Genomic DNA, 20,405 nt, shown 5'->3' with positions numbered 1-20,405 from the left:
CATTGGAAAAGACCCTGATGCTGGGAGGGATTGGGGGCAGAAGGAGAAGGGGACGACAGAGGATGAGATGGTTGGATGGCATCACCGACTCGATGGACGTGAGTTTAAGTGAACTCCAGGAATTGGTGATGGACAGGGAGGCCTGGTGTGCTCCGATTCATGGGGTCACAAGGAGTCGGATGCAACTGAGTGACTGAACTGAACTGAAAGAACAACAAGGAGAGGTAAGAAAGCCTTTTCAAGTGAAGAATGCAAAGAAATAGAGGAAAACAATAGAATGGGAAAGACTAGAGATCTCTTCAAGAAATTTGGATGCGAAGGGCACATTTCATTCAAGGGATGGGACAGAAACCATAAGGGACTAACTGAAGCAAAAGAGATTAAAAGGAGGTGGCAAGAATAGACAGAAGAATTATACAAAAAAAGGTCTTAATGACTGGGAAAACCACAATGGTGTGGTCACTCAGAGCCAGACATCTGGAGTGTGAAGTCAAATGGGCCTTAGGTAGCATTACTATGAACAAAGCTAGTGGAGGTGATGGAATTTGAGCTATTTCAAATCCTGATGTCAACATTCTAGGAATCAGCGAACTAAAATGGACTGGAATGGGTGAATTTAACTCAGATGACCATTATATCTACTACTGTGGGCAGGAATCCCTCAGAAGAAATGGAGTAGCCATCATGGTCAACAAAAGAGTCTGAAATGCAGTACTTGGATGCAATCTTAAAAACGACAGAATGATCTCTGTTCGTCTCCAAGGCAAACTATTCAATATCACAGTTATCCAAGTCTATGCCCCAACCAGGAATGCTGAAGAAGCTGAAGTTGAACGGTTTTATGAAGACCTACAAGACCTTTTAGAACTAACACCCAAAAAAGATGTCCTTTTCATTATAGGGGACTAGAATGTAAAAGTAGGAAGTCAAGAAACACCTGGAGTAACAGGCAAATTTGGCCTTGGAATGCAGAATGAAGCAGGGCAAAGACTAATAGAGTTTTGCCAAGAAAATGCACTGGTCATAGCAAACACCCTCTTCCAACAACACAAGAGAAGACTCTACACATGGACATCACCAGATGGTCAACACGGAAATCAGACTGATTATATTCTTTGCAGCCAAAGATGGAGAAGCTCTATACAGTCAACAAAAACAAGTCCAGGAGCTGACTGTGGCTCAGATCATGAACTCCTTATTACCAAATTCAGACTTAAACTGAAGAAAGTAGGGAAAACTGCTAGACCATTCAGGTATGACCTAAATCAAATCGCTTATGATTATACAGTGGAATTGAGAAATAGATTTAAGGGCCTAGATCTGATAGATAGAGTGCCTGATGAATTATGGAATGAAGTTCGTGCCATTGTACAGGAGACAGGGATCAAGACCATCCCCATGGAAAAGAAATGCAAAAAAACAAAATGGTTGTCTGGGGAGGCCTTACAAATAGCTGTGAAAAGAAGAGAAGTGAAAAGCAAAGGAGAAAAGGAAAGATATAAGCATCTGAATACAGAGTTCCAAAGAATAGCAAGAAGAGATAAGAAAGCCTTCCTCAGCGATCAATGCAAAGAAATAGAGAAAAAGAACAGAATGGGAAAGACTAGAGATCTTTTCAAGAAAATTAGAGATACCAAGGGAACATTTCATGCAAAGATGGGCTCGATAAAGGACAGAAATGGTATGGACCTAACGGAAGCAGAAGATATTAAGAAGAGGTGGCAAGAATACACAGAAGAACTGTACAAAAAAGATCTTCACGACCCACATAATAATGATGATGTGATCACTAATCTAGAGCCAGACATCTTGGAATGTGAAGTCAAGTGGGCCTTAGAAAGCATCACTACGAACAAAGCTAGTGGAGGTGATGGAATTCCTGTTGAGCTCTTTCAAATCTTGAAAGATGATGCTGTGAAAGTGCTGCACTCAATATGCCAGAAATTTGGAAAACTCAGCAGTGGCCCCAGGACTGGAAAAGGTCAGTTTTCATTCCAATCCCAAAGAAAGGCAATGCCAAAGAATGCTCAAACTACCACACAATTGCACTCATCTCACACGCTAGTAAAGTAATGCTCAAAATTCTCCAAGCCAGGCTTCAGCAATATGTGAACCATGAACTCCCTGATGTTCAAGCTGGTTTTAGAAAAGGCAGAGGAACCAGAGATCAAATTGCCAACATCCGCTGGATCATCGAAAAAGCAAGAGAGTTCCAGAAAAACATCTATTTCTGCTTTACTGACTATGCCAAAGCCTTTGACTGTGTGGATCACAATAAACTGTGGAAAATTCTGAAAGAGATGGGAATACCAGACCACCTAACCTGGCTCTTGAGAAACCTGTATGCAGGTCAGGAAGCAACAGTTAGAACTGGACATGGAACAACAGACTGGTTCCAAATAGGAAAAGGAGTCCGTCAAGGCTGTATATTGTCACCCTGCTTATTTAACTTCTATGCAGAGTACATCACGAGAAACGCTGGACTGGAAGAAACACAAGCTGGAATCAAGATTGCATGGAGAAATATCAATAACCTCAGATATGCAGATGACACCACCCTTATGGCAGAAAGTGAAGAAGAGCTAAAAAGCCTCTTGATGAAAGTGAAAGAGGAGAGCGAAAAAGTTGGCTTAAAGCTCAACATTCAGAAACCTAAGATATTGGCATCTGATCCCATCACTTCATGGGAAATAGATGGGGAAACAGTAGAAACAGTGTCAGACTTTATTTTTTTGGGCTCCAAAATCACTGCAGATGGTGATTGCAGCCATGAAATTAAAAGACGCTTACTCCTTGGAAGAAAAGTTATGACCAACCTAGATAGCATATTCAAAAGCAGAGACGTTACTTTGCCGACTAAGGTCCATCTAGTCAAGGCTATGGTTTTTCCTGTGGTCATGCATGGATGTGAGAGTTGGACTGTGAAGAAGGCTGAGTGCTGAAGAACTGATGCTTTTGAACTGTCGTGTTGGAGAAGACTCTTGAGAGTCCCTTGGACTGCAAGGAGATCCAACCAATCCATTCTGAAGGAGATCAACCCTGGGATTTCTTTGGAAGGAATGATGCTAAAGCTGAAACTCCAGTACTTTGGCCACCTCATGCAAAGAGTTGACTCATTGGAAAAGACTCTGATGCTGGGAGGGCTTGGGGGCAGGAGGAGAAGGGGACGACCGAGGATGAGATGGCTGGATGGCATCACTGACTCGATGGACGTGAGTCTGAGCGAACTCTGGGAGATGGTGATGAACAGGGAGGCCTGGCGTGCTGAGATTCATGGGGTCGCAAAGAGTCGGACACGACTGAGCGACTGAAATGAACTGAACTGAAGTGAAAAGATGATGCTGTTAAAGTGCTGCACTCATTATGCCAGCAAATTTGGAAAATTCAGCAGTGGCCACAGGACTAGAAAAGGTCAGTTTTCATTCCAATCCCGAAGAAGAGCATTGCCATAGTTAACGTTCAAACTACCGCACAATTGTCCACACAATCCAATCAACTCACAAGCTATCAAAGTAATGCTCAAAATCCCTCAAGCTAGGCTTCAACAGTATGTGAACCAAAACTTTTCAGATATACAAGCTGAATTTAGAAAAGACAGAGGAACCAGAGTTCAAATTGCCAACACCCAGTAGATCATAGAAAAAGCAAGGGAATTCCAGAAAAACATCTACTTCTGCTTCACTGACTACACTAAAGCCTTTAACTGTGTGGATCACAACAAACTGTGGAAATTATAAAAAGATGGGAATACCAGACCACTTTACCTGCCTCCTGAGAAACCTGTATGCAGATCAAGAAGCAACAGTTAGAACCAGACATTAAACAACAGACTGGTTCAAAACTGGGAAAAGAGTACATCAAGGCTGTATATTTTCACCCTGCTTACTTAACTTCTATACAGAGTACATCATGTGAAATGCCAGGTTGGATGACACACAAGCTGGAATCAAGACTTCTGGGAGAAATATCAACAACCTCTGATATGCAGATGATACCACTCTAATGGCAAAAAGCAAAGAGGAACTAAAGAGCCTCTTGATGAAAGTGAATCAGGAGAGTGAATAAGCTGGCTTAAAACTCAACATTAAAAAAAACTAAGATCATGGCATCCAGTCCCATCACTTCATGGCAAATAGATGGGAAAAAGTGGAAACAGTGGCAGATTTTATTTTCTTGGGCTCCAAAATCACCGCGGGTGCTGATTGTAGCCAGGAAATTAAAAGATGCTTGCTCCTTGGAAGAAAAGCTATGTGTATTAAAAAAGCAGAGACATCACTTTTCTGACAAAGGTCTGCATAGTCAAAGCTACGGTTTTTCCAGTAATCATGTATGGATGTGAGAGTTGGACCATAAAGAAGGCTGAGTGCTGAAGATTTCATGTTTTTGAATTGTGGTGCTGAAGAAGACTCTTAAGAGTCCCTTGGACTGCAAGAAGATCAAACCAGTCAATCCTAAAGGAAATCAACCTTGAATATTCATTGGAAGGAGAGATGCTGAAGCTCCAATACTTTGGCCACTTAACGGGAAGAGCCAACTCACTGGGAAAAACCCTAATGCTGGGGAGAGCTTGAGGGCAGGAGAAGAAGGGGACGACAGTGGATGAGATGGTTGGATAGCGTCACCGACTCAATGGATGAGTTTGAGCAAATTCCAGGAGATGGTGAAGGTCAGGGAAGCCTGGTGTGCTGCCGTCCACGGGGTCGCAATGAGTTGGACATGACTTAGTGACTGAACAACCACCAAGTCTACAGTTCCAGCAGAGCGTCACCTCTGCCACGGCTCCGCCCCTTGGCGCCTCCTCCTCTGTCTTGCCAGCCAATTTGTACTCCCTCCACTGAACCTCCAATACTTTGGCCACCTGATGCGAAAGCCGACGCATTGGAAAAGACTCTGATGCTGGGAAAGACTGAAGGTAGGAGAAGGGGACGACGTAAGACGAGATGTTTGGATGGCATCACTGACTCAGTGGACACGAGTTTGAGCAAGCTCCGGAGATGATGAAGGACAGGGAGGGCTGGCGTCCTGCAGTCCATGGGACCGCAAACAGTTGGACAGGAGCGACCAACTGAACAGCGCTGCCCACAGTCCCTGGCTCCTCCCACTCAGTCTGTCTCTTCCCCAGCTCCTCCCTGGCCTCGCCCACCCAGTTTCTCAAGGACCATGTCCCTTGGCTCCTGGCCCCGCCCACCCATCCCTGGGGTCTTTTCGGTCCCACCCCTGGCCCCGCCCCGCCCCTCGGCCCCACCCCCGGCACCCACGCTCTCCGCAGGAGTTGAAGATGAGGTTGCGGCCTAGGGGCGCTCTCAGGCAGTAGCGCGCCAGAGCGCATAGCGGGAACTCCTCCTCATCCTCGCTGTTGGGCGGGCAGCGCTGGGCCACTGAATAGAGGGCGCGGCCCTCCGCGCTGCGGTCGCGGGCCAGCTGCAGCAGCCAGACGGTGGGCCCGTCCACCACGTCGCGCCAGGCGCGGCACACCGGGCGGCAGCGCATCACTAACGCGCGCGGGGGCACGTGGCTCAGCACCTGCACGAGCAGCTCCGGGGGCAGCGCGTCCAAGGCTATGGGCGGGTCCGCGGGCAGCCGCCGCCGCCGCGAGGGCCGGGCGCCCATCTCCGGCCGCCAGAGTCCTGCGGATAGAGAGGGGTCGGCGGGTTAGGGCAGCCTGGCCTCCCTCCAGCTCTCCTTCCAGGACGCAAGGAGAGCTTAACCGTGACCTCACCAGGTACACGGGCGACAGGGAGGCTGCCAGCTCCAAGAAATTCAGCATCTGGTTCCTGCCACTTGGCTCCAGACAGCGACCGGTTTCTCCCCATCTTTCCTCCTTGAGCAACAAACTCCTAAGCCTGACCATGACCCCAGGAGGGCTGCTCACCACGGCTTCCTGCCGGTGTCCTTGTGTCAGGCTGAGCACTTTACATATGACCATACGCTCACTGAAAGCCTATGAGAAAAACCCACCGAGAGGGAAACCATTCCCCAGGTGTCCCAACTCTATGCCCTTTGGAATCCATGACCTGTCCTCCAGCAAAATCCATTTCCTCAGTCTCTTCGCTGAACATTCTTGTCACCTTCTTGCTCTAACCGGAACCCAGCTGTCCTGTGACCCTTCCGAGTGGGTACATCTTGCTCCTTGCTACTGTTTCCAGATCATTCTCTCTTCCTCAAACGCCCCAGCTCATCAGGGTTGATCATTTGTCACTTTGTCAGCATCAGCTGGTGACCCAGATGACTACTCATCACTTCTTAGGGCTAGGCTCATTGCCACTCAGGTCGCTCTTATCAACATTCCGGGTGATTTCCAGATCCAGGTTGATGAGCCTCCCTTCTACCATCCGGGTCTCTCTTGTTCCCTGACCAGCTGTCCTCCTAGCCCTGCTTTCCTGTGGCTGCACCTACACCTTGTCTCAACGGCCTCTTCAGAGCCTCCGTGTCAGGCTTCTCACTCTCCAGTCATCACCTCCTCTCTTTCCAGCTCTGTCCCTCCAGTGCCCTCCACCCTCCACAGCCCTGCCAACCCACTGTGATCTCCCATCCTTTGTCCCTACCTCTTTTTCATTGCCCCCCACGCCATCAATTCTCAGTTCTTTATCCAGCTTCAGTTCCTTGGTTAATCATTAAAAACATTTTTTGCATACACCCTGGCCTCCTCTGGCTTCCTCCCACACATGACCTGGTTAAATCCAAGGCCTCCACTTACCTGTGCCTGTACTCACACGGTTTAAAGCAGCTGAAGAACAACACACAACTCCACTGGCCAGCTCCACTTCAAGTTTGTGAACTTGGCGCGCGAGCGGGCCTGCAGCGCTGTCTGGCAATGAGATTACAGTTCTCTTACCCACTAGCTCTTCCTCTCTATACATAGTTATTTCACACCTTCTCCCCTGACCTCCAACACATCACACTTCCTTCCACCTTTTCACTCTTTTCTTGCTTCTTCTTTATTTTTGGCCAAGTGGTGTGGCATGCAGGTTCTTACTTAGTTCCCCCTAACCAGGGATCCAACCAGTTCCAGAGTCCTAACCTCTGGACCACCATGAAAGTCCCTCCTTGCTTCTTATTTTGCAGAAAAAAAAAAAATCGATAGAAAGTGAATGTCCACAGACCCCCACTGCCCCATAGACCCTCCCTGCCCTCTGCTTTCCCACCATAACCGTGCCTCTTCCAGGCCACTGTCTCATAGTTCTCCTCTCTCTCTGCTGCACCTTCAGCTTCCCTCTCTGAACTGGGTCATTCTCACCAGCCCACAGAGTCATCTCATATGAAAATGAATGAAAAATTCTCTTGATTCCAGTTCCCTTTCCAGCTATGACCCCATTTCTTTGGTCCTCTTTATAGTAAAACTTCTCCAAAAAGTTGTCACACTCACTGCTTCCATATGGCCTACTGCTATTCTTACTCAAACCTTCTCTAATCAGGCTTTGCCCTCCTTAAAATGTTAATCGCTCAGTTGTGTCTGACTCTTTGTGACCCCATGGACTATAGCCTGCCGGGCTCCTGTGTCCAAGGAATTCTCCAGGCAAGAATACCGGAGTGGGTAGCCATCCCCTTCTCCAGGGGATCTACCTGACCCAGGGATTGAACCTGGGTCTGCAGCATTGCAGGCAGATTCCCTGAGCCACCAGGGAAGCCCCTCCTTCTCTACCCTGAAATGTCAAGGTCACCCCCCAGTGACCTCCCTTGGTGCGGAACCAATAGTCACTGTTTGCTCAGTGTTCACATTGCTTGACCTGTTCACAGCACCCGACACAGGGGTCGCTCTCTCTTCACTCTTCACTTCACTCCGCTGAGCCCCCACATCCCTCTGGACCCCTTCCGGCTATTTCCTCCTCCTTCCTCTGATCTCAGGGTCAAGGGTTAGTCTTTGAACCTCCTTTATTCTCCATCAGTACTCACTCCCTTGGGGATCTCATCCACTCTCATCACCTCTCACCTGGACCATTGCTGTCTCCCTGCTCCTTTCCCCAACAGCCTGTTTCCCACAAGCAGCCAGGATAGGTGTGAACACCTGAGTTTGGGTCCAGTCCCTGCCTGCTCAGAGCCCTGCTGGGCTCCACCACATCAGGGTCTCGGAAAGGAGCTCACTGTGGCCCACAAGCCCCATGTGATCAGCACTCGTCATCTCCCTGCCCTCATTCCCCCTTACTCACTCTGCCCCAGCCATACCAGCCTCCACACCTCAGAGCCTTTGCACAGGCTGTTTTCATCACCTAGATCCAGAGTACTTCTTTGCTCACCACACTTCCTTCAAACTTTGGCTCAACTTCTCCACGAGACTGTCTCTGGCCACCATATTTACAATTTCAGGGCCTCATGACCATCACCTACTTCTCCTTCCCTTTTCCTTACTTTATTCTTTTCTAACACTCCTATCACACCATACACATAAGTATAGGCAGATTCTTTACCATCTGAGCCACCAGGGAAGCCCATATATTGATATAATTTACTTAAAAGTAAATCTTCCGTATTGTCTGTTCCCCTAGCCACATTGTAATAATCACTATGAAGGCAGAATTGCTGCTGATTTCACACACTGCACACCAGTGTCCACACCAGTGCGTGACACATAATAAGTGTTTAATAAAGAGATATTAAGTGACTGAATGTACGAACTGTCACATCAGAAACCCACTTCACAGATGAGGAAACTGAGGCATAACAAAACGAAACACCTTTATTTAAAACAAAACAAAACAAAACACCTTGGCAAAAGGGCTTAATGATGAGATGCTGATTCCTGAGTACAGCCAGCCTGGGTTGACTCCCAGCTAAGCCTCTTGCCTCAAGGGCAAATCTCTTCATCTTTTTGTGCCTCACTTTCTTCTTCTGAAAATGAGGGTGTTAACCATACTTCCCTCATAGGGTTATTGTGAGAATGAAATGAATTAATATTGGTAAAGCACTCAAGAAATAACCTCCGGTATCTCATAAATAAAAGTGATATTAATATATTAGACACTAAATTATGTTAGTTGCTATTATTATTATACACCATAAAAAGATGACGAGCAACCATTTAGCTATGATATTTCCATCTGGTGACATTTATTGGGCCCTTCCTAAACCACCGTGCTGAGCATTTAAGATGCATCATTGCACTGAATTCCATCATGGTGTTTTAATGGCCAAAACGATCCTCGGCGATTGCCCTGGGTTAAGAGCCTTCAATGATCTAATGCTTGTTATATCATCTAGTGCCAGTAAGTGCTCGATTCATGTCAGCTGTTACTATTTTGAAATAAATTGATTAAGATATTGTTAAGAATTAAGCCTGTATCAGGCAAGCAGTCTGTGGACATGGCACAAAGCCTGACTCCGCTTTGCCCCCACAACAGAGAACTGAAGTTGTGGAGACAGGCTTTAGAGACTAGAGTGTACTTTGCCCCCAGGTTGCACTAATAATTAGCTGAAATTTACAAGTGAGTCCACCAGCTTGCCCGGCATGGACATGAAACTCACCAGAGCCTAGTTCCCTGGGTCAGCTCTCCTTAGGAATGTGCCGATCGCTGGTGAGTGGGGGATTTCTGGACCTGAGAGTGGTCCCCTCACAACACGAGGGCAGCCAGACTTCATTGGGGAGCAAGGACTTTCAAGTGATGTACTGTATGAGCCCTGGGTATTCAAAATGCTTATCTGTGATCCTCTCCTGAGGACCATGAGGTGCCTTGTAGCCACCACGTCCAGCCCAGCTGAATGCCAGCTACTGGCTGGGTCAGAATGGCAGGTCACTGCCTGCTGCCAGGGTGTTTGGATGTGTGTGTGTGTCTGTGTGTGTTTGGTGGGGAGGATAATTGTGTCAGTTGTCACACTGACTGCAGGATGATACTGGTATTCCGTTTCCAGGGACCTGTGACACACAGCAGACATCTTCTCCAAAAGGCTATAACAACGTATCCAGTCTGAGTTGCTCTTTTCCACCACTTGATCATTCTCCATTCACACCCCTCCCCTTGACATGGGCAGGCCTTTGGGACTGCTTCACCTTTTCAGAGCATCACAGAAATGATGTTGCTAAGGGGTTGTGGAGGTTGTGTTGTCTGGGGATGCATGCCTGGGGAGCTGTGAGTCCAGTGGTGTGCTCCTAAATGTTTAACAATGGGCTCTTGGACTTCCCTGGGGTCCTGTGGTTGAGACTTTGTCTTCCAATCCAGGGTGTGCAGGTTCGATCCCCGGTTGGGGGATCCATGAAAGACATGGTTTTCAGAGCTTTTGGATTTAGGGATTGTAGCATTTGCTGATTTCTGTGGTGTGACTATACTGTCCATGGCTGATGGCAAACTACCAACATGATGTCTCTGAACTTTGGAGTTGGGAAGCACTGTCCACAATGCGCTCCCCGGATCTGGTGTGAACCAGTTCCAGCACACCACCACCTGAGTCACCATGTGAGTCTGGCTGTCCTGAAGTCGTCACAGTAGAGAGACCACAGGAAGATATATATACACATATATGCTTGGGGAGCCTCAGCTGTTTGGGTCTTCCCATCCTAGGTGCTCGTAGCTCAGCGGTAAAGAATCCACGTTCGATCCCTGGGTGAGGAAGTTCCCCTGGAGGAGGGCATGGCAACCCACTCCAGTTTTCTTGCCTGGAGAATTCCATGGACAGAGGAGCCAGCTGGGCTACTGGGGTCGAAAAAGAGTTGGACATGACTTAGCAACTGAGCAACAACAACGATGTCCCAGGTGCTAGACAGGGAAGTTAATGAGCCCTCAGATGACCCAGCCCCAATAACCGACTGCTGGGACCTGCACAGCAGCCCCTGAGAATTGCTTAGCTGAGCCCAGTCAGTCCCAGAGCCATCAGAATAATAAAGGAATGGGTATTGTTTTAAGTCACCGCATTTTGAGTGGTCTCTTATGCAGCACTTGCTAAATGTAACGATGGTCAGTGACTTGTATTGCAGGGGACAGGTACTACTCACAGAGGAAGGCTGAGAGAATCCCAGGCAGGATTAAAAGTTCCATTTGGAATGGATAAAGATGTGGTCCGTATATATAACAGAATACTACTCAGTCATAAAAAAGAACGAAATAATGTCATTTGCAGCAACATAGGTAGACCTAGACATGATTATATTGAGTGAGTTCAGTTCAGTTCAGTCGCTCAGTCGTGTCCGACTCTTTGCGACCCCAGGAATCGCAGCGCACCAGGCCTCCCTGTCCATCACCAAATCCCGGAGTTCACTCAAACTCATGTCCATCGAGTCGGTGATGCTATCCAGCCATCTCATCCTCTATCATCCCCTTTTCCTCCTGCCCCCAATCCCTCCCAGCATCAGAATCTTTTCCAGTGAGTCATGAGGTGGCCAAAGTATTGGAGTTTCAGCTTTAGCATCATTCCTTCCAAAGAACACCCAGGGCTGATCTCCTTTAGAATGGATTGGTTGGATCTCCTTGCAGTCCAAGGGACTCTCAAGAGTCTTCTCCAACACCACAGTTCAAAAGCATCAATTCTTCGGTGCTCAGCCTTCTTCACAGTCCAACTCTCATATCCATACATGACCATTAGAAAAACCATAGCCTTGACTAGATGGACCTTTGTTGGCAAAGTAACGTCTCTGCTTTTGAATATGCTATCTAAGTTGTTCATAACTTTTCTTCCAAGGAGTAAGCGTCTTTTAATTTTATGGCTGCAATCACCATGTGCAGTGATTTTGAAGCCCCCCAAAATAAAGTCTGACACGTTTCCACTGTTTCCCCATCTATTTCCCATGAAGTGATGGGACCAGATGCCATGATCTTTGTTTCCTGAATGTTGAGCTTTAAGCCAACATTTTCACTCTCCTCTTTCACTCTCATCAAGAGGATTTTTAGTTCCTCTTCGCTTTCTGCCATAAGGGTGGTGTCATCTGCATATCTGAGGTTATTGATATTTCTCCCGGCAATCTTGATTCCAGTTTGTGCTTCTTCCAACCCGGCGTTTCTCATGATGTACTCTGCATGTAAGTTAAATAAGCAGGGTGACAATATACAGCCTTGACATACTCCTTTTCCTATTTGGAACCAGTCTGTTGTTCCATGTCCAGTTCTAACTGTTGCTTCCTGACCTGCACACAGGTTTCTCAAGAGGCAGGTCAGGTGGTCTGGTATTCCCATCTATTTCAGAATTTCCCACAGTTTATTGTGATCCACACAATCAAAGGCTTTGGGATAGTCAATAAAGCAGAAATAGATGTTTTTCTGGAACTCTCTTGCTTTTTCCATGATCCAGCGGATGTTGGCAATTTGATCTCTGGTTCCTCTGCCTTTTCCAAAATCAGCTTGAACATCAAGAAGTTCACGGTTCACGTATTTCTGAAGCCTGGCTTGAAGAATTTTAAGCATTACTTTACTAGCGTGTGAGATGAGTGTAATTGTGCGGTAGTTTGAGCATTCTTTGGCATTGCCTTTCTTTGGGATTGGAATGAAAACTGACCTTTTCCAGTCTTGTGGCCACTGCTGAGTTTTCCAAATTTGCTGGCATATTGAGTGCAGCACTTTCACAGCATCATCTTTCAGGATTTGAAATAGCTCTACTGGAATTCCATCACCTCCACTAGCTTTGTTTGTAGTGATGCTTTCTAAGGCCCACTTGACTTCACATTCCAAGATATCTGGCACTAGGTAAGTGATCACACCATCGTGATTATCTTGGTCGTGAAGATCTTTTTTGTACAGTTCTTCTATGTATTCTTGCCACCTCTTCTTAATATCTTCTGTTTCTGTTAGGTCCATACCATTTCTGTCCTTTATCAAGCCCATCTTTGCATGAAATGTTCCCTTGGTATCTCTAATTTTCTTGAAGAGATCTCTAGTTTTTCCCATTCTGTTCTTTTCCTCTATTTCTTTGCATTGATCGCTGAGGAAGGCTTTCTTATCTCTCCTTGCTATTCTTTGGAACTCTGTATTCAGATGCTTATATCTTTCCTTTTCTCCTTTGCTTTTCACTTCTCTTCTTTTCACAGCTATTTGTAAGGCCTCCCCAGACAGCCATTTTGCTTTTTTGCATTTCTTTTCCATGGGGATGGTCTTGATCCCTGTCTTCTGTACAATGTCACGAACCTCCGTCCATAGTTCATCAGGCACTCTATCAGATCTAGTCCCTTAAATCTATTTCTCACTTCCACTGTATAATCATAAGGGATTTGATTTAGGTCATACCTGAATGGTCTAGTGGTTTTCCCTACTTTCTTCAGTTTAAGTCTGAATTTGGCAGTAAGGAGTTCATGATCTGAGCCACAGTCAGCTCCTGGTCTTGTTTTTGCTGACTCTATAGAGCTTCTCCATCTTTGGCTGCAAAGAATATAATCAATCTGATTTCGGTGTTGACCAAAGTGAAGTAAGAGAAAAATGCCATGTAATATCACTTATATGTGAAATCTAAACTATAACCCAATGAACTTATCTATAAAACAGAAACAGACTCACAGACATAGAGAACAGACCTGCGGTTCCCAAAAGGGAGGGGAATGAGGGAAGGACGGATTGAGAGTTTGGGATTAGCAGATGCAAACTATTATAAATAGAATGGATAAACAAGATCCTGGGATTTCCCTGGTGGTCCATTGACTGTCTCTGTGCTCCCAATGCAGGGGGCCTGAGTTCGATTCCTGGTCAGGGAACTAGATCCCACATGCTGCAACTAAGACCCAGTGCAGCCAAATAAATAATACATAATTTAAAACAAATATTTTTTTAAAAAGACCAAGGTTCTAATGTGTAGCACAGAAAACTATGTTCAATATCCTGGGATAAGCCATAATGGAAAGGAATATGAAAAAAGAAGGTGTATGTATGTATAACTGAACCACTTTGCTGTACAGCAGAAATTAACCCAACATTGTAAATCAACTATATTCTCTTCTTTTTTGCTTCAATTTTTTTCTTAAATCAACTATATTTCAGTAAAATAAGTTTTTAAAAAAGTTCCATCTGGGCAGAGGTACTCATTTGAAAGTTGATTTTTTTTCCTTCCTGTTTCTTGATCTAAAGTCAGGTTACCTGTATGTTCATTTGTGAAAATTCCTCAGGCTATACAGTTTGTTTCTAGAAAAGGTTTACTGGAAACAATAATAACAATAAAAACAGAGATGGTAGTCCATGGAAAGGAACCAAAAGATATCCAAAAGGCTCTCCGCAAAGTTATCAAACAAAAAATAGGATGAGGACGACGATGATGATTTTAAAAAGTGAGTGTTAGTTGCTCAGTCACGTCTGACTTTTTGCAGCCCCGTGAACTGTGTAGCCTGCCAGGCTCGTCCATCCATGGAATTCTCCAGGCAAGAATACTGGGCTGGGTTGCCATCCCCTTCTCTGGGGGATCTTCCCCACCCAGGGATGGAACCTGGGTCTCCTGCATTGCAGGCAGATTCTTTACCATCTGAGCCACAGGGGAAGCTGCTTCACAGATACATGAGTCATCCTTGCCCAGGGGGCATGCTAGTCTTCTCTGTATCGTTCCAATTTTAGTATATATGTGCTGCCCAAAGCGACCACAAAAGGATTATTTTTAAATTCAAGAACCCTTGAAACTATTAAGAGGTAGCTTTTCTCTTTCCTCGGTGGTTCCTCGAATCGTGTAGGGCCTTTTCAGAGTGACTGGAAAATTTTGCACAAAAATACCCCCATGATTCAGTGGCAAAACCATTGCCATGGTATAATAAGCATTATTTTATGATTATTTCTGATGGTCCTGGGGACTACCTGGGCTCAGTCACGTGGTTCTCAGGGGCTCTTGTGCCGTGGTCCTCAGGCAGAGCATGGCACTCGGTCATCTTCTGAAAGTTCGTCACTCCTCCGCTGAGCGCTGGGACTTCCCCAGGCAGATCCTCATCTCCATGTGGTGTCCCCTGCTAGCTGCACACTTTTCCCAGAGTAGTTACTCTTGATGAAGATCCAATCATATCATTTCATTTTCACAGCTCAGGATTCATTAAACTATCTTCATTTTATATAGCATTTTTGAAAGTAATTTTATTTATTATTCTTATTTTTGGCCGTGCTGGGTCTTCATTGCTGCTCGGCTTTTCTCTAGTTGCAGAGTGCTCTAGGGCGGAAGGGTGTCAGTGGTTGCGGCTCCCAGGCTCTAGAGCACAGGCTCCATAGTTGTGACACACGGGCTTAGTTGTCTGGAGGCATCTGGAATCTTCTCGGATCAGGAATCAAATCTGTGTCGCCTACACTGGCAGGCAGATTCTTTACCACCGCACCACCTGGGAAGCCCTATAGTGTTATTTTTACTTGGTTAATTTTCTTCCTTAACTTTGTTAATTTTATCTTTATTAAATTTAGCAAGTATACTTCCATCGATTTTGAAATTAGTTTTATGATTTGATCAACTAATAATATAGTGGGATAACTTAGGTACAACCATTGCTTATTTATTATTTATTAATTTTTTTTTGGCTGGGCCATGCGGTATGCAAGATCTTTAGTTCCCTGACTAGGGATCAAACCCTTGCCCCCTGCAGTGAGACCGCAGGGTCTTAACTGCTGAACCACCAGGGAAGTCCCAACCTTTGTATATTTATAAATGTATGGGTGTACTTGCTGTGGTATTTATACATTTTTGTACTTGAAGTGTCATGTCACTAACTTTTGTTTTATGAATTTGGAATACTGAGCAAACAGTTGCTGTGAATGGTAATGTTTCAGTATCAGTCTAAAAAAATACATAGGCTTTGTCTTTGTCTCCCTATCTTAGGAGTCACTGTATAATTAATTGAGCGTTTCTGTATGCCTGAATTTTTTCAGCATTCAATCATGGGGGTAGAAAAGACTCGACTGTCAAAGATTCAATATCAGTAAATCCCATTAGGACCCTCTGCTGGGGGCAGGGAGTGGCTGAGGGTTTCCAGGACCCTAGGCTGCTGCTCCCTGCAGGGCGGCTGGTGGTCAGGAGCTCCCACTATGGAGGCAGACAAGCCAGGTTCAAATCCTGGTTCTGGGCTTCCCTGGTGGCTCAAGGGTAAAGAATCCACCTGCCAAGGCAGGAGACACAGGTTCAGTCCCTGATCAGGGAAGATCCCAGATGCCTTGGAGCAACGAAGCCCATGCTCCACAATAACGAGCCTGTGCTCTAGAGCCCGCGCTCTGCAACGAGAAGCCACTGCAATGAGAAGCCCGAATGTTGCAACTAGAGTAGCCCCTGCTCATCGCAACTAAAGAAAAACCAGACCAGCAACAAAGACTCAGCACAGCCGGAAAAAAAAAAAATCTGGTTCTGCCTTTTCTTGGGCAGGCTATCACTTTTGCATGTTGCTGGCCTCTGAGCCTCAGTTTTCTTGTCTGTAACATGTGACATACAAATAACTATTCTATCTCAAGGGCTGGATGTGAGCAGTGAAGGAGAAATATCCTTAAGTCATGTCTGGGACTCAGTAAGTATAAGTAAGACCCAATAGTGGCTCAGATGGTAAAGCGTCTGTCTACAATGCAGGAGACCCGGGTTCGATCCCTGGGTTGGGAAGATCCCATGGAGAAGGAAATGGCAATCCACTCCAGTACTATTGCCTGGAAAATCCCATGGACAGAGGAGCCTGGTAGGCTACAGTCCTGGGGGTCGCAAAGAGTCAGACACGACTGAGCGACTTTACTTCCCAATGTCATACAAGAACTACTAGGATTTCACTCTTTGGATGAAGATTCGGTAATCTGAACCTAGTGAGATGCCCTTTGTGGATGTCCCTTGGGGAGAAGGGAAATGGGAGAGGCGGGTGGGCACATGTCCAACTCATCTCCCTTTCAAAACTCTTGCCAACTACCCAGGGCACCCATGTTGAACTTGAACTTCTCAGGGAGAATGCATGAACAAGCCACCAAGCCAAAGCCAGGAATTACCTCCAGTAACACTTCACGGAGATACAGTGTATGCACCGAGATAAGCGAGGGAATCTCAGTGGTGGGATTTGGGGCACATTTCTGTGGTTCTTCCCTGGTAGCTCAGCTGGCAAAGAATCCGCCCGCAGTGAGGGAGCCTGAGTTCAACCCCTGGTTTGGGAAGATCCCCTGGAGAAGGGAATGGCTATCCACTCCACTATTCTGGCCTGGAGAATTCCATGGACTGTATAGTCTATGAGGTTGTAAACAGTTGGGCACGTCTGAGTGACTTTCACTTTCTGCGGTGTGTGCATGCATGCATATATTCTATTTATATTTGCCCAAGAGTCCTATTTCCCAGAAATTTTTAAAAATTAAAAAAATACATTCACGGGTGTCTAATTTACATCCAATAAAATGCAAACTTTCAAGTGTACAGTCTGTGTTCTAACAGCTGTATGCAATGGTAAAACCTTCCTCATAAATAAGAGGTGAGACATTTCTGTTACTCTAGAATATTTACCCTTTCCCACCTCCACCCCAACCACTAATTTGCTTTTTGTCACTAGAAGTTTTCTTTTCTAGAGTTTCATATAAATGGAATCATATGGTGTGCCAGTTACCAATTTACTGCCTTACAGATCCAAGTTGAGAAACTGGAGTTTTAGGCCTTTAAATCGTCTTCCTTCGCTGGCTGCCATGCTACAGTTTTCCAGTAGAGGGAGCCAGAGAGGTGTTGCAGGAGGAAAGAGTTCTGCTTCTAGCTTCCAGACGCGGTTCCCCAAAGGCAGGTAGCTTTTCCTTCCGCGTTCACAAGGGTACACTGTAGGCTTCTCCAGTGCCTGGCAGTGAGGAGCACCCCTCAGCCAGAATCTTGCCCTGGCACCCACCTCAGCTGGTTTCTTGGCTGAGTGCCTCTGGTGAGACACTTCCTTGTGAACTGTTTTCCCTAGCATCCTTAAAGGACCGACTTCTGGCAAGTTCCAGAGGGTGGATTTCCAGCAAGTTCCACAGCCGGAGCACCAAAGGGACTCCTTTGCCCTTTAGTGATCCATGTCCAAGTGTTCTCCCAAGGCGTCAGGGTCTGGGGACTTCCTTGGTGGACCAGTGGTTTAAGTCTCTGTGCTCCCAATGCAGGGAGCCAGGGTTCAATCCCTGGTCAGGGAACTAGATCCTGCATGCAAATAAAAATAGATGTTAAACAAAAACAAAAACCCCCAAAGCGTGAGGGTTTCTGGGACTGCCAAGGACAGTCTGGAGCTGACACCTTTCTCAAGCTCTCTATCTTAGATCTTAGGGGTAGTGGCTGCTCCCTGTATTTATATTCTTTACCATTCTCTTTATTTCTCAGTATCTACTCCTTCTAACTCTAATCCCCTGCTATGATGAATAAATCTGTATATTAAACATTCTCCCTTCAAATTACTGTGTGGTTTCAGTCTCTGGATTGGACCCTGAGTGATAACCATAGGATGCACCCTTGTGTCTACTTTCCTTCAGCAGAATACTGTGTGATTCAGTCACATCGTTGCTGTATTAATCGCCAGCTCACTCCTGTTTATCACTGAGTAGTACTCCATTGAACAGATAAACCACAATCTGTTTACTCACTAGGCGTGATGGACATTTGGATTGTTTCCAGCTTGAGGCTGTTATGAATAAAGCTTCTATGAACATTCACGTTCAAGTGGTTGTCTGCACATATGTTTTCATTTCTCATGAGTAAATACGTAGGAGTGGAATTCTTGGATCACATGTTCTTCATGAGAACACATCCAATCATTTTTTTTCAGCATGACTGTGCACTCCCATCAACATGTATGACGGCTGTACTTGCTAGCACCTTGTAGGTCAATCTTTTCAATTTTAGGCAGAATGGCTTCCGTTTCATGCCTTGGAGAGATTTCCCTCTACCTGACATTCTCCCTTATCAATTTTAACACTTGACTCTTGAACGGTGGTGCTGTCTCTATTTTATTTTATTTTTTGGCCACACTGTGCTACTTGCAGAATCTTAGTTCCCCAACCTGGGATTGAACCCGAGCCCTCAGCAGTGAAAGCGCCCAGTCCTAATCACTGGACTGTCAGGGAGGGAAGTCCTGCCAGTGTTGTTCCTAACCTACCACAAATGGTTACAGAAATATCATCAAGAAACAAGATTGAGACGTCGCTTGTGGTCTAGTGGCTAAGACCCTGAGCTCCCAATGCAGGGGGCCCGGGCTCAGTTCCTGGTCAAGGAACTAGACCCCATATGCCCCAAGTAAGAGTTCACATGCTGCTGCAACTGGAGCCTGGTGAAGGCAAATAAGGGCTTTCCAGGTGGTGTTAGTGGTAAAGAGCCCACCTGCCAATGTAGAGAGGCAGGTTTGATCCCTGGGTTGGGAAGATCCCCTGGAAGAGGGCATGACAACCCACTCCAGTATCCTTGCCTGGAGAATCCCATGGATAAAGGAACCTGGCGGGCAGCAGTCCATAGGTTTGCCAAGAGCTGGACACAACTGAAGCAACATGCATGCAGCCAAATGAATAAAAAATTAAAAAGAAATGAAATATATAAGCAAAAGGGTATATTGTATAGCACAGGGAATTACAGTCAAACAAACAAACAGAAAACCCCCCCAAAAACAAGACTGAAAATTTCTTGCTCTTTAGAATTATTTGCATGTACAAAGATTTGGCGTGCCTTCTCCTTCAAGAAGGAAGACTGAGCTATAACTAATCAGGGCCTGCACTGGCCTATAAGAATCTTTAGGTAGATTTTTTTTAAGGCACCTCTTCTGGGTGAAGGCAAGCCTAGGGTAGCATGACCTGGTGACTGGAGCAAGGCATGGATTTGAGTCCCCACTCATACCACCGCCCCCGGCTGGCCTCACAATTACAACAGCTGGTCCTGTGCTGCGTGCGTGCTAAGTCACGTCCAAAACACTTTGTGACACTATGGACTGTAAGCCACCAGGTTCCTCCATCTGTGGGATTCTCCAGGCAAGAATACAGTGTGGGTTGCCGTGCTCTCCTCCAGGGGATCTTCCCGACCCAGGCATGGAACCCAGGTCTCTCATGTCTCCTGCACTGGCAGGCAGGTTCTTTACCACTAACACCACCTGGGGTTCTAAGTGAGGTGCACTGGGTGTAAGCCAGCAGGGAGTGGTGCAGCCTCTGTCAGTCTGGAGAGAAGAGCCCAGCGTGGAGGCCGTGCCAGCACTCACTCCGGCTGACTTACTGCTCAGTAGGAAGGTGGGCCTAGTTTGGCCACATCTTCCAGTGTGTCAAGAGACTGGAAATCCCTGTGTTTATGTGAAATCACCCGATTTTTAAATGTTAGCAGTGTATTTAAGGGAAAAAAAAAATTATTATAGCACAGTGTAAGCCAGAAGAGACAGACCTTCAAACCCAGGAACTGATGGGGATGATCTTTTGCGGCTTCCGTATTATTCCCATTGATTGTCACGACATGAGGAAACTGAGGCCCAGAAAGGTGAAATGATGTCCACAGCAGTCAGAAGTGGAGTGGCATGGACTTCCCTGGTGGCCCAGAAGTTAAGATTCCACCTTGTAATGCAGGGTACATGAGTTCAATCCCTAGTCAGGGAACTAAGATTTCACATGCCT

At 46.1% G+C, this 20,405-nt stretch overlaps 1 protein-coding gene and 1 non-coding gene across 4 annotated transcripts in view; both read right to left on the bottom strand.

Annotated features, from left to right (window-relative positions):
- FBXO17 (F-box protein 17) overlaps nt 1-20,405 on the bottom strand; it is a 36,161-nt gene that overhangs the window by 7,896 nt on the left and 7,860 nt on the right. For 2 of the 3 annotated variants that reach the window (XM_040252789.1, XM_040252790.1), the window contains exons 1-2: nt 6,698-6,981; nt 5,259-5,627 (exon numbers count right to left, since the gene is read on the bottom strand). In XM_040252789.1, coding sequence (XP_040108723.1) covers nt 5,259-5,627; nt 6,698-6,860 — 532 coding nt within the window. In that variant the 5' untranslated portion in view covers nt 6,861-6,981. Of the gene's footprint in view, nt 1-5,258; nt 5,628-6,697; nt 6,982-20,405 lie in introns of those variants that run through there. The other variant, XM_040252791.1, reaches the window with a different exon arrangement.
- LOC120873386 lies at nt 14,365-14,476 on the bottom strand. Its single transcript, XR_005723459.1, has one exon. It is a non-coding gene; the product is annotated as a U6 spliceosomal RNA (small nuclear RNA).

The sequence above is a fragment of the Oryx dammah genome, unplaced genomic scaffold, assembly GCF_014754425.2.
Source record: "Oryx dammah isolate SB20612 unplaced genomic scaffold, SCBI_Odam_1.1 HiC_scaffold_13, whole genome shotgun sequence".
NCBI classification, from domain to species: domain Eukaryota; kingdom Metazoa; phylum Chordata; class Mammalia; order Artiodactyla; family Bovidae; genus Oryx; species Oryx dammah.
Note: the sequence above shows the minus strand (reverse complement) of the source record. Positions and strands in the feature narration are given on the sequence as shown.